This window comes from Acinonyx jubatus, chromosome C2, assembly GCF_027475565.1.
Source record: "Acinonyx jubatus isolate Ajub_Pintada_27869175 chromosome C2, VMU_Ajub_asm_v1.0, whole genome shotgun sequence".
Classification (NCBI taxonomy): domain Eukaryota; kingdom Metazoa; phylum Chordata; class Mammalia; order Carnivora; family Felidae; genus Acinonyx; species Acinonyx jubatus.
The window spans coordinates 146,487,624-146,499,840 of record NC_069384.1 but is presented as its reverse complement, the minus strand read 5'-3'; the positions used below and the strand labels follow the sequence as shown (position 1 = coordinate 146,499,840).

Here is a 12,217-nt window from a genome sequence, read left to right as displayed (position 1 = left end):
TGCCTGGCAGAGGCCTGCGTACCAGGGAGCTTGCCAGCACCTTTGGGTGACAACAAAATGCACCAGCCAGTGGACCACGTGAGGGAGTACGAGTGCTACGGCAGTACAGCCAGGAAGCACACGTGCCAAAACGCCTGTGCACCTGGCCCTTAGTACCGACTGCTGCCAGCCCCTCATTCAAGGGCATCACAGAGACAGCAGCTAGTTTACGTACAGGCCACAGGATGCCCCCCCACTCCCACCTCTACTCCTGTTCTCCCAAGAGCTTAGAATGACTTGACTCACAGGAAAAGAGGAAAAGAGAGGAAAAGAGAGCATAGGCTACAGCTACCATGCTGTGCTCCAAAGCCTCCGAGCCTCTACAAGCCTCTCTGACAATGCCTAAGAGAAAACAATCCTCTTCCAGGGCAGTATTTCTCAGACCTTTGAATAAAGGGGCAGTTTTTATTATTTCCAAATGGTTACAGACTGATTCTTTGATAAAATGCAATAAAAAATACCGCAGGAATGTCAAATCACCATATGAGTTTCTGGACACTTATTCTCACTTTCTGTACCTCCCTCATGATAGAACAAATTCCCACACCACCCTTTGAGTAGCACTGCTCTAGAGCAGGGGTTAGCAAATTTTCTTAAGCTGCCAGGTAGCAAATATTTGAGGCTTCTAGGCCCTATATGGTCTCTGTCACATCTACTCAACTCTGCTGGGTAAGGGCAAAAGCAGCCACAGGTGACCCATGAAAAGAATGAACGTAGCTGGGTTCCACTGTATTTACAAGAAAAAAAGAGGCGGGGCAGCTGGCCCTTGGACCAGTTTGCTGACCCCTGTCCCAGAGGGCTGTGGTGAATAATTGATACAAGTTTCACCACTCCCCAACCTGCCTCAGGCTCTGAAGAGATGAAGAACCGGCGTTAAACCTTGAAGCTCTCCAGGCCGCTCCTTCACTGAAATCTCTTGGTACAAAACTGATCTCCAGTGACATGTTATAGCCCCTGCAGTGGTTTTCCCTGATGGTCAAAGCCAAATCTAAACCATTAATTCTACACATATGATGCCGTGAGAGAACAGTAAATAAGAAAGAGGGTTACAAACCAAATTCAAGAAAGGCGTATGGCCTGGAGGCTAGGCCAATACAGGTGGTGTCATAGGAAGCTGTGAATTCCCACCACACGGTCTCCAGGAAGCAGAAGGCCATGGCCGCTGGACACTGGCGGGAGCAGATAGCCATGCAAGCCACATCCCCCAACGAAGAGAAACTGAAACAAAAGGGCAGCATCTCCATTACCGGGGAACAGACCCCTGTATTCCCATCCCATATTCATACACAACGATGCTTCCGCCCTGCTCTTCCTTGGCCTTGAACAGCCCTGGAGCTGTTTGCTGCATGCATACAGTCCCTTCAGCTGGACCTCCCTGGGACTCTCTTGTCCTTCCTCTAAAATAGAGAGCAGTTGGGGCACCTGGGTGGCTCAGTTGGTTGAGCGTCCAACTTCGGCTCAGGTCATGATCTCACGGTTTTTGAGTTCGAGCCCCGTGTCAGGCTCTGTGCTGACAGCTCAGAGCCTGCAGCCTGCTTCAGATTCTGTCCCCTTCTCTCTCTGCCCCTTCCCACTTGTGCTATCTCTGTCTCTCAAAAATAAATAAATGGGAAAAAAAAATTGAAATGGAGAGCAGTTATTTGCCACTGACAATGTGAAATCACTCCTACTAATTTGTGCATGAAGGATGCACGCTTCATGAGGGAGAAGTAGCCTCAGACTTCTCTGCATCTATTGAGGAAAATATTTTTTTTCTTTAATCCACATCAATAGCTTTCTAATGTTAAATCATCCTGCCATCCTGAAATAAAGCCAAGAGGTTATGAGTTTGTACATATGCACATACACACAACTTGCTGGATATAGTTTGCTAATGTTTTATTTAGGATTTTTGTGTCTATGCAAAGTAATATTGGCCTGTAATTCTCCTTTCCTGCACTATCTTTATCTGGTTGTGGTATTAGGGTGATTCTGGTTTCATAAAATAAATGCAGGGTTCTCTCCTTTTTCTACCACTTTTCAGAATGTCATGCTACCATTTGAAGTTCTGGGGACTCGAGTTCTCCTGTCTGTGGTGTCTACTGACTCACACTCATTGTAGAGTGTCTCCTCTGCTGTCCTGTAACTTTTGGTGAGAGGGGACCAGTGTGGAGCTTTTTTCTTTTTTTTTTTGTCCTTCTTTAAGAATCTCTCGAGGACTGAGTTGTGGCACACTTCTTCCAGAGTGGTTTTATGTACAGCATTGGTGGTATTGTCCCTTCCAGAGTGGTTTTCCATTTGCTCTGGCCAGCTACTCCAGGAGTGTCATCAGTCTGGAACCAAAACTGAGAGCTGAACCTTGTTTAGGAATTCCTAGACCATGGAGAGTATGAACTCAAACTCCAATCCTACAGGAGGCACAGAAGCTGGGTTTCAATTTCTTAGATGAGATTTTGTGTTTCCTTCCCATTCAAAGCCAGGTAGAGATGAGCTACCCTGTACTGGTGGGTGGCTATTTCTCACCTATTGTCATTCCACCTGGACTGTGTGTGGCCTCACAAGAATCCCTTCTTCATGCATGGGTCTTCTCACAACACCTCAAGCCCAAAGGCCTCTCCCTTAATGGGTACTGAAACTCAAGTCCTGAGTATACCATGACTGACTTATTACCCAAGAGCCTCAATGTCAGCTCACACACTTACCATACCCTGATACTCTGTTCCCCATCATTTCTGGCACCTTGGGAATTCTTTATTTTAAGCTCAGCTACACATTTAAAATAATTTCTCATATACATTTACTCACATTTCAGAATGTTTCTGGAAAAGAGTTTTACAGTTATATTGTTCTATCATCTTTTCATAATTGCAAGTCTCTATATAAAAACTTTTGTCAATTAAAAAAAAAAAAAAGACAATCTGCTCCTTATACAAGGAATTTTCCAGAAGCCCCTATTTGGGGGCTGACTTTGTCTCCCAAAAAATAGGCCCAAGTCCTAACTCCCAGTACCCGTGAACATGACCTTATTTGGAAACAGTCTTTGCAGATACAATTAAGATGAAATGAGATTATAATGGATTAGGGTAGGCCTCCATCCAATGACTGGTGTGAAATTTGGTTTTAGAGACAGAGGGGAAGAAGGCCATGTAACCAAGAAGGTAGAGATTGGAGTAACTCTTCTAAAAGACATGGAATGACAAAGACTGCCAGCAACCACTAGAAGGTAGTAGAGAGGCATGGGAAGGAGTCTTCCTTAGAACCTCCAAGACAGCACTGCCCTGCAAACACCGTGATTCTAGACTTCTGGGCTCCCGAACTGTGGGAGAATAAATTTCTGTTGTTTTAATTTGTTATGGTAACCGTAGGAACATAACTCAACTCCTTAACTATAAAATAAGCTATAGTACTGCCCACCTGTACAAAAAAAAAAAAAGAAAAAACCACAAACTTCAGGTTCATCTGTGAAAATAATGGTGAATATTTAATTCAAAATACAAATGAGCAGAACGTTTTATATTCTAGTTTTCAAAAAATGACTGAAGCACCCATAATTTCATTTGATGTCAAAGATGTTTTCGTAACAGAGAAAGGTTTGAGGTGTAGCACCAAGATCCCATAAGGTGTTAGAGAATCAGAGCGTAATGAGGGAGGGACATGAAGGACAGTGGTTTTGGGCACCCAGAGAAAGGAGGCACAAATGCGGACAGAGGCAGCTCAGCTTTGGCTCCTGAGCCCCCAGAGCCCACACCACAGGGTAACAGCCGCATGTGTTTGCTACCTGGTGCCCCCTTCAGGCAGGACCCCTCTTGCCCAAGGACACCAGCAAGCCCCAAGTCAAGCCTGGCCTTTTCCTTTTGTTTTTCGGATTCTGAGGCTGAATTCCCCTAAAAGGACCCTACCTCATCAGGTCAACTAAAAATTTAGCATTTAAAGGGAGCAGGAGGAACCTGGCAAATGAGGGCCCAAATAATGGAAAACAATGATGTAAAATCTATGACAAGCCGTTGTGATACTTCAAAACCTGCAAACCCCTACGCCCTCCTGTAGAATGGCTTCGTGCATCTTAGTCCTAGAATAAGAAATGACAGAACACATGAGGAGCAGCCCTTGGGGCCCAGTTGCCCGTACTCAAATCCAGGCCCTACCACTTACTAACAGGACAACCTCAGCTAAGTCACTTAACCTGTTTCCTCCTCTGTAAAACACGTATGATACTGTCACCCACCTCACAGGCCAATAAAGCACTTAGAACAATGCCTGACATCTAGAAAGCACTCAACAATACTAGCCATTCTTACTAGGATTATTGTAACCACTTGATTCCTACTTCCACTGGAGCATTTTTCCTACTGTATTATATTCAGTTAGGTATTTCTCTTGTTCCCTCCTTAGCCTTTAAGTTCCCTCAGAAAAGGGACCTACCTGTGCTCATTATTCACTCCCCTGCTCCGTTACATAAAAATTTTTTTAATTTAAATTTAAAAACCAAACAGGCGAAAAATTTAAAAAGTAAAAAATTAAAGGCAAGAATTAGAAGTCTTTTATTTTCTTGGCTTTCCTACTCTCATCCTTTTCCCTCCCTGACATTATACCCTAGACTTCTCCCCCTTCCTCAGCTTTTCCACCCCTCCATCTAATGCAGAATAAACTACCAAACTACAGACATGAAAACTGATTGAACCCAGGTCTCCCGACACTCAAGAGCAACCCCACCAACAGAAGGGCAAGAGTGGGAACAGCACACCCCCTTGATCCGATGGCTGTAAATGCACACAACCTCAGACTGCTGTCTGACGGCAGACCTACTCTTAACACACAGTGTGATCGGTCTCATGTTACCCCAACGTATGGTTAAAAGTAAACCCAAGTTTGCGGATGTTGTGGAAGAGTGAGCATGCTTGCTTACTGTATACTGAAGTCACGTCCTTCTGCAGAACCTCGACCTGGGTACTGGGTCAGTCGCAAGGCTAAAGTCTTGAGCCGTCTCCTGCATTCCAGAAAATCCTGGGTGTGGTAAAAGTCAGTGGAGGCCGAGAGGGGCAGTCCATCCCTCACCCTCACCACACAGGCAAAAAGGATCATGGACATGGTCTGCAGGGGAAGTCATGAGGACACCTGAGGAAAGCAAGGGCACCTTGTTACTGAAGGCAGACGATGGTAAGAGAGACGCCCCCTGCCCTTGAAACGTCCTTTCTGGCTGTTTCACCCTCACCCCACTGTAACTGCAAATGTTGCCTTTATTATTACTTCCCTGGCCTCTACTGCTAGGTCACGGCCTGTCTTCATCCCTTCATTTTCCTTCCTGTCTCTTCTTCACTTATAATCCTCCTTTCCCTTCTCTCTAATGAATCTCTCCCTTTCCAGAAGTCTACCAACTAGGATGAGGGAGAAAGGAATGGAGAAGCAAGGAAGCAGCGCCAGAAAGGCTCAGGAGCAGCAGCAATGACAGTGGGTAGTAGGACACAGGTAGCAAGACGGCCCTGAAGGGACAGGAACCACCAGACACTGAAGCAGCAGGGATGGGGCCCAGTGACCTATGCGTTTCAGGTCACCCAGGCAGGTAGGTGCTGAGCAGTTTTGTTGTCTTATCCTCACCTGCAGTAGAGGGATTCTGAGCATCCAACCTGAAGTTGGTGGCAAGGAGAACAGAAGGTAAAAATGGAACCGAGGGAGTATAGCATGTCCTCCTGAATTTCTCCAAGTGTTTGATCCCAAGCCAGTCTTCGAAATGATGACTGAGTCCCTACAGATGGCTAAAGGAAGTCATTTAGCAAATTATACTGTAGTAAGTTACTCAATATTTGGCCATGAAACGTGGGCACTATTAAGCAACAAAAGGAATCAGATCTTGAGCCCTCGTGGTGCCTCTGGCAAATCAGACCAAAACGCTTCTCAGGGTGAAAAGAGAGCCTGGCAGAGCCTGGCTGGGTTTTGGCCCCATCTGCTAACGCTGCAGGTGCTTGCACAGGCCATAACCTACACACGTAGGCCGTGGCAGCCCGCAACCAGGGGTTAGTGAGGTGGCCAGCGTAGCTTTAGTGGGTCTTTCCATGCACCCACACATCCCGTTTCACAGATTTTGTTCGTGAGGTCCTCTACTTGATAGGATGGTAATAGGTACACACATTGGTGGGCTTTTCTTTCAAAGAACTCCAAATACGTCACCTTATTTGGCCTCTCAACTCCTACGAGCAGTAGGAAAGGGGAACCCCCATGATGCACACTACTCTCTTCACCTCTGTGCCTCTACGGATTCTTTTCCTCTGTCTGTTCCTCCTCTGATCTCCCCATACCCAAATCCGCAGCCACCCTTTCCATGACCCCTTCCCAGGCTTGTCTGGCTGGAGGTCTTCCACCTCCTCCGAATTCTCAGAGACCCTATCTCCTTGTTCTCTATTTTACTAATTTTTCATTTCCATTACCTAAGTGTAGGTTCTAAGAATAAACACCCTATCTGGAATGCATAAATGAATAATTCTTCCCATTTTACCCATGAAGAGACTGCAGTGGTATAAAAACAAGAGAAAGCAAAAAGAAAACTTGGTCTACTAGCCAACAGATCCTACAAAGTCCGTTTGTCCCATCTCCCCACACTTCCCATTCAAGAGTAAACATGTGAAAAGCCCCAGGAAAAATACCTCCACGCACAAAATTGCTACGTTCCCAGCACCAGTGGCAGGCCCTGCCAACTGCCAGAAGGCCATGTGGGCCGCACCCCAGCTGCTTAGCCAACGCTGAGGCCTCTGGTACCAAAGAGGTCATCAGGGATTGGGTGTGTTGCGGCTAATCTCATGACCTTCTTATACTTTCGTGAATGCTTGAAATACTTAATTTAGAAATAATTTTTTTTCATGTTTATTTATTTTTGAGACAGAGAGAGACAGAGCATGAGCAGGGGAGGGGCAGAGAGAGAGGGAGGCACAGAAGCCGAAGCAGGCTCCAGGCTCTAAGCTGTCAGCACAGAGCCCCACGCGGGACTCGAACTCAGGGACCGTGAGATCATGACCTGAGCCAAAGTCGGACGCTTAACCGACTGAGCCACCCAGGTGCCCCTAGAAATAAATTTTTAAAGACTTACAGGCACAAAGCCCTGATAGAGACAGGGGAAGACTATAAGATCAACTTGAGACTAGGCCTTAGGAGCAAAACAAGAACGACAACTTGCTTGCTACCTTGAGAACAGTGTTATTTCAGTGCATGCAAGTTGTAACTATTCTGCAATGCACGTAGAGGAGTGTTTAAGAATACTTGTAGTTAAGGGGTGTCCGGGTGGCTCAGTAAATTAAGCATCCAACTCTCAATTTTGGTTCAGGTCATGATCTCATGGTTGGGAGATCATGTCCCCAAGAAGGGCTCTGAGATGGGCTCTGTGCTGGGCACGGAGCCTGCTTAAGATTCTCTCATCCTCTCCTTCTGCCCCCTCCCCTGCTGGTGTGCACTCAGGAGCACACACTCTCTCTCTTAAAAAAAAAAAAAAAAAAAATACTTGTAATGAAGATGTTTCTAAAAACACTACTAGATAAGAAAGAACAATATAAAGACACTGAGCCCCCCCCCACCCTCTCCCCCACCACGCCTAAAAAAGAGAGAACTCGAGAAAGACAATGAATTAATGAGATACCAAGAGAGTCAGAGACTGGACAGAAACGCCCCAAGGCAAAATAAGAAAGACACTGCTTAGGGGGCTGAGTAAATTCTCTGCTCTTTAAAGGAAAAGCAATATACATATATTCCAACTGTCAACCCCCAAATAGCCTCTCTAGTGCTGTTTTTATAGAGCATCTGCCATGTGCCAGGTATCATGTTAAACCAATAAAAGGAAAACGGTGAACTTTTACAAGTGATAGTAATCTAAGAACGAGTTCTACCACTCTCTAAAGGACACAACTGTCCCTTTAGATTCTCTACTTGACCCACTTGATCCTTTGGGTGACCAAACAATAGCATTCAAAATAAAGAACACTGTTGGTCAGTTCTCCCAAGTTACTAGTACTGGAAACTAGTGAAACCCACATACATTTAAGATATTTAAAATTTTTTCTGATGCTTAAATGAAGGGGATACTGGGATATTAAGTGTTACTTGTGTTTGTGTATACATATGAGTGTGTAAACATACAGGACGACAGCTGCCTGAGAGGTGGAGGGATTTTACACACTGCTGTGTTAGAGTCTAAGAGCAGAGACAACATTGGTTTTCCCTTTTTGAAAATGTACTTTGTATCCTAAAAAATGAAAAAAAAAATTAATGCAAATAGGGAGAGACTCATCTTTGTGTCCTCACAGCGCTTGGTAAGAGCTTTGCATACTGTAGGGAGCTGATGTTTGCAAATTCAGATTATGAACTATGATGAGATGATCTGTACTTGCATAAGAGATCTGATCACTGCTCAAAAAAGAATGAACTGAGGCTTTTGCTTCTGAAAAGGTAGAGTTGAAGGGCTTTTTTCCTACTCCCACTAATAGTGGTATAAAAAATATGGACACTATATACAACATAAACATAAATAAACATCTGAAAGGTGGGGACAGGAAAGCAGACTGGCTAGGGACTTTGGAACCTGAGGAATGGCACAGTTAGGAGTTTGCTCAATTTTCTTTTTGCCTCAGATATGCTAGTCCTGGTGCTGGAGAAACCGGCAACCCAGAAATGCCAATGAGTGCAGGCAGGAAAAAAGAAAAAAAAAACCCCAACAATGAAAAAGAGCCTGGTCTCTCCAGCCTAAGAACCAGGAAAGTGCGCGCAGCCTAGCAAAACAGTAAAGGTTTAGACAAAAACATTCTACTCCAGTCAAACACCACAGAAAAACTGCAGCCATCATATACCCACAACAAAGGCTGAAATAAAAGCCCAGACTTCTATTTTTGCTTGGCAGTAATGAGGTGTCCCCACCAACTCTCCACACTGCTGGAGTGTCAGAGATCAGGTAGGGAGCTACAGGCAGCAAAGAGCCAGCCTCTCCCATTGTATCATTAAGGAAACAGAAATCCCCTTCTCTTCAGGGACCCAAAAGAGGCTCAGTGGGGAAACCTGAACTTTTACTCCCACCTGGAAGTAATGAGATAGTACCTCCACCACCCCTGCTAACACAGTGTCAACAAAGGCCAACTAAAACAGATCTAAATAAGATCCAGAGTCTCATAACACCCCAAATGTCCAGGTTTTAATAAAAAAAATCACTGGTCATACTACGAACCAGGAAGATCTGAAATTGAATAAGAAGAGACCATCAACTGATGCCAACATCAAGACGATAAACTTTAAAGTAACCATCATAGGGGTGCCTGGGTAGCTCAGTCAGTTAAGTGTCCGACTTTGGCTCAGGTCATGAATTCAGGGTTCGTGAGTTCAAGCCCCACATCAGGCTCTGTACTGACAGTTCAGAGCCTGGAATCTGCCTCGGATTCTGTGTCTCCCTCTCTCTCTGCCCCTTCCCCACTCAGGCTCTGTCTCTCTCTGTCTCAAAAATAAACATTAAAATTTATTTTTTTTAATTTTTAATAAAAAAATAAAATAAACCATCATAGAATGCTTCAATGTGCAATATAAACACACTTGAAACAAATGAAGAATTAAAAGTCTCAGCAAATTAATAGAAGGTATAAAAAACCAAAGGGAAGTTTTAGAATGTAAAAAAATACAATAACTGAAGTAAAAAACTCAATAGATGAGCTCAACAGCAAAATGGAGGGGACAGAAGAAGGAATCGAATCAGTAAACATGAAGACAGAACATAAAAATTACTTAATTTAAACAATCTGAGAGAAGTTAGATTGAAAAATATTATACAGAGCCTCAGGGACTGTGGGACTATAACAAATTATCTAACACACCTGTCACTGGAGTCCTAATGAGAGGAGAAAGAGGGTAGGACTGAAAAAGTATTCAAAGAAATGTCTGAAAACTTCCCAAATTTGGCAAAAGACATAAGGCAACAGATTCAAAAAGAATAAATCCCAGGGGCACCTGGGTGGCTCAGTTGGTTGAGTGTCTGACTTTGGCCCAGGGCATGATCTCACTGCTCATGGGTTCGAGCCCCGCGTCAGGCTCTGTGCTGACAGCTCAGAGTCTGGAGCCTGCTCTGGATTCTGTGCCTTTCTCTGACCTTCCCCTACTTGTGCTTTGTCTCTCTCTCAAAAAATAAATAAAAACATTTAAAAATGTGTTTAAAAAAAAGAATAAACCCCAGAAAGGATAAACCTAAGGAAATCCATGCCAACAAAAGTAACAGTCAAACTTAAGAAAACTAAAGACAGAAAAAATCTTGAAAGCAGCAGAAAATAATACAGAGGGGGGAAAACAATTCAAACGACAGCAAATTTCTCACAGAAACCATGGAGGCCAAAAGGAAGCATGTTTTTAAAATGCTAAGAGAAAAGAACTGCCAACCCAGAATTCTGTATTTTCAGCAAAAATATCCTTCAAAAAGGAAAGGAAAATTAAAACATGTTTAGATGAAGAAGACTAAAAGAATTTGTTGCCAGCACACCTGCTCTAAGAGAATGGCTAAAGGAAGTTCTCTAAACAAAAAGGAAATGATAAAAGAAGGAAAACTTGGGAAACAAAAACAAACTCAAAGAGAATAAAAACATGGGAAAATACAATAGACTATACTTCGCATGAGTTTTGTAAGTTATGAGTTTTGTAAGTTATGTTGGATGACTGAAGCAGTTACTAGAACATTTCTGATACTCTCAATGTATTTAGAGGAAATATTTAAGACAATTAGTAATGGCGGGTACAGAGATGTAAAGGCAGGTAAAGTTTCAATGCTTCACTTGAAATGGTAAAATCCTGTCTGCAGGAAACTGATAAATCATAAATATGCACAAACACAGGTGTACATACATGCATATATAAGTATGCATATGTACACAGGTGTATACTAGAGCAACCACTGAAAAAGCTATACAAAGAGATACATTCAAAAACACCATACGTAAATACAAATGGACTTCTAAAAGATGTCTGAATTATTCACAGGAATGCAGGAACAAAGAAAACAGAATTTTAGTGCTCACTTTGGCAGCACATATACTAAAAATTGGAACGATACAGAGAAGATTAGTATAGCCACTGTGCAAGGATGTCACAAATTCGTGAAGCGTTCCATATTTAAAAAAATAAATAAAGAAGAAAGAAAACAGAATAAACAGAAAACAAAAAGTAAAAGACCATATTAAGCCCTAACATATCAATGATTACAGTAAATGTAAACGGTCAAAATACATAATTAAAGACAGAAATTGATAAAGTGGATAAAACACATGATCCAATTATTTACTTTCTACAAGAAATTCACATCAAATATAACAATATAGGTATAGGGGCGCCTGGGTGGCTCAGTCGGTTGAGTGGCCGACTTCAGCTCAGGTCATGCATGATCTCTTGGTCCGTGAGTTTGAGCCCCGCGTCAGGCTCTGTGCTGACAGCTCAGAGCCAGGAGCCTGTTTAAGATTCTGTGTCTCCCTCTCTCTGACTCTGTCTCTCCCTGTCTCAAAAATAAATAAAACGTTAAAAAAAATTAAAAAAAAAAACAAGCAATATAGGTATATTGAAAGTAAATGAATAAATATACCATGCAAACATTAATCAAAAGAAAGAGTAAGTTATATTAATATCATAAGCAGACTTCAAAGCAAAGAAAATTTCCAAAGATGGAGAAAAACATTACATAATGATAAAAGAATACATCTACCAAGAAGACATAAAACTAAATGTATATGCACTAAACAATAGGGGTGTAAAATAGGTGAAGCAAAATTGATAAAGTGAAAGGAGAAATAGACAAATCCACAAAATTACAGTTGAAAACTTCAACATCACTCTTAACAATTGATGGAAAACCAGCAAAGATATAGGAGATCTTAACATCACTATCTACAAAAGTAGGTAATCAACATTTATAGAACACTCCATCCAACAACAGAGTTCCTTTCAAGCACTGACAGAACATACGGCAAGATAGACGTGGGTCATAAAACAAACCTCAACAAATTTTAAAAATGCACACAGAGTATGTTCTGGGACCACAATGTAATCAAAATAGAAATTAATCAAAGAGAGGCACTAAAAACCTCCAAACACTTAAAAAATTAAACAACACACTTTTAAATAATCAATGAGTCAAAAAGGAAGTCTCAAAGGAAATTTAAAAATACACTGAACTGGATAAAAAGGAAAACCTATCAAAATTTGT

At 42.6% G+C, this 12,217-nt stretch overlaps 1 protein-coding gene and 1 non-coding gene across 3 annotated transcripts in view; one reads left to right on the top strand and one right to left on the bottom strand.

The window, feature by feature from the left end:
* Positions 1–12,217, bottom strand: part of SEC22C (SEC22 homolog C, vesicle trafficking protein) — a 30,744-nt gene that overhangs the window by 9,421 nt on the left and 9,106 nt on the right. For both annotated transcript variants that reach the window (XM_027040809.2, XM_027040808.2), the window contains 2 exons: positions 4,925–5,133; positions 1,094–1,257 (listed from right to left, as the gene is read on the bottom strand). In XM_027040809.2, coding sequence (XP_026896610.1) covers positions 1,094–1,257; positions 4,925–5,106 — 346 coding nt within the window. In that variant the 5' untranslated portion in view covers positions 5,107–5,133. The remainder of the gene's footprint in view (positions 1–1,093; positions 1,258–4,924; positions 5,134–12,217) is intronic.
* On the top strand, positions 11,032–11,137 carry LOC113594187 (U6 spliceosomal RNA). Its single transcript, XR_003414514.1, has one exon. It is a non-coding gene; the product is annotated as a U6 spliceosomal RNA (small nuclear RNA).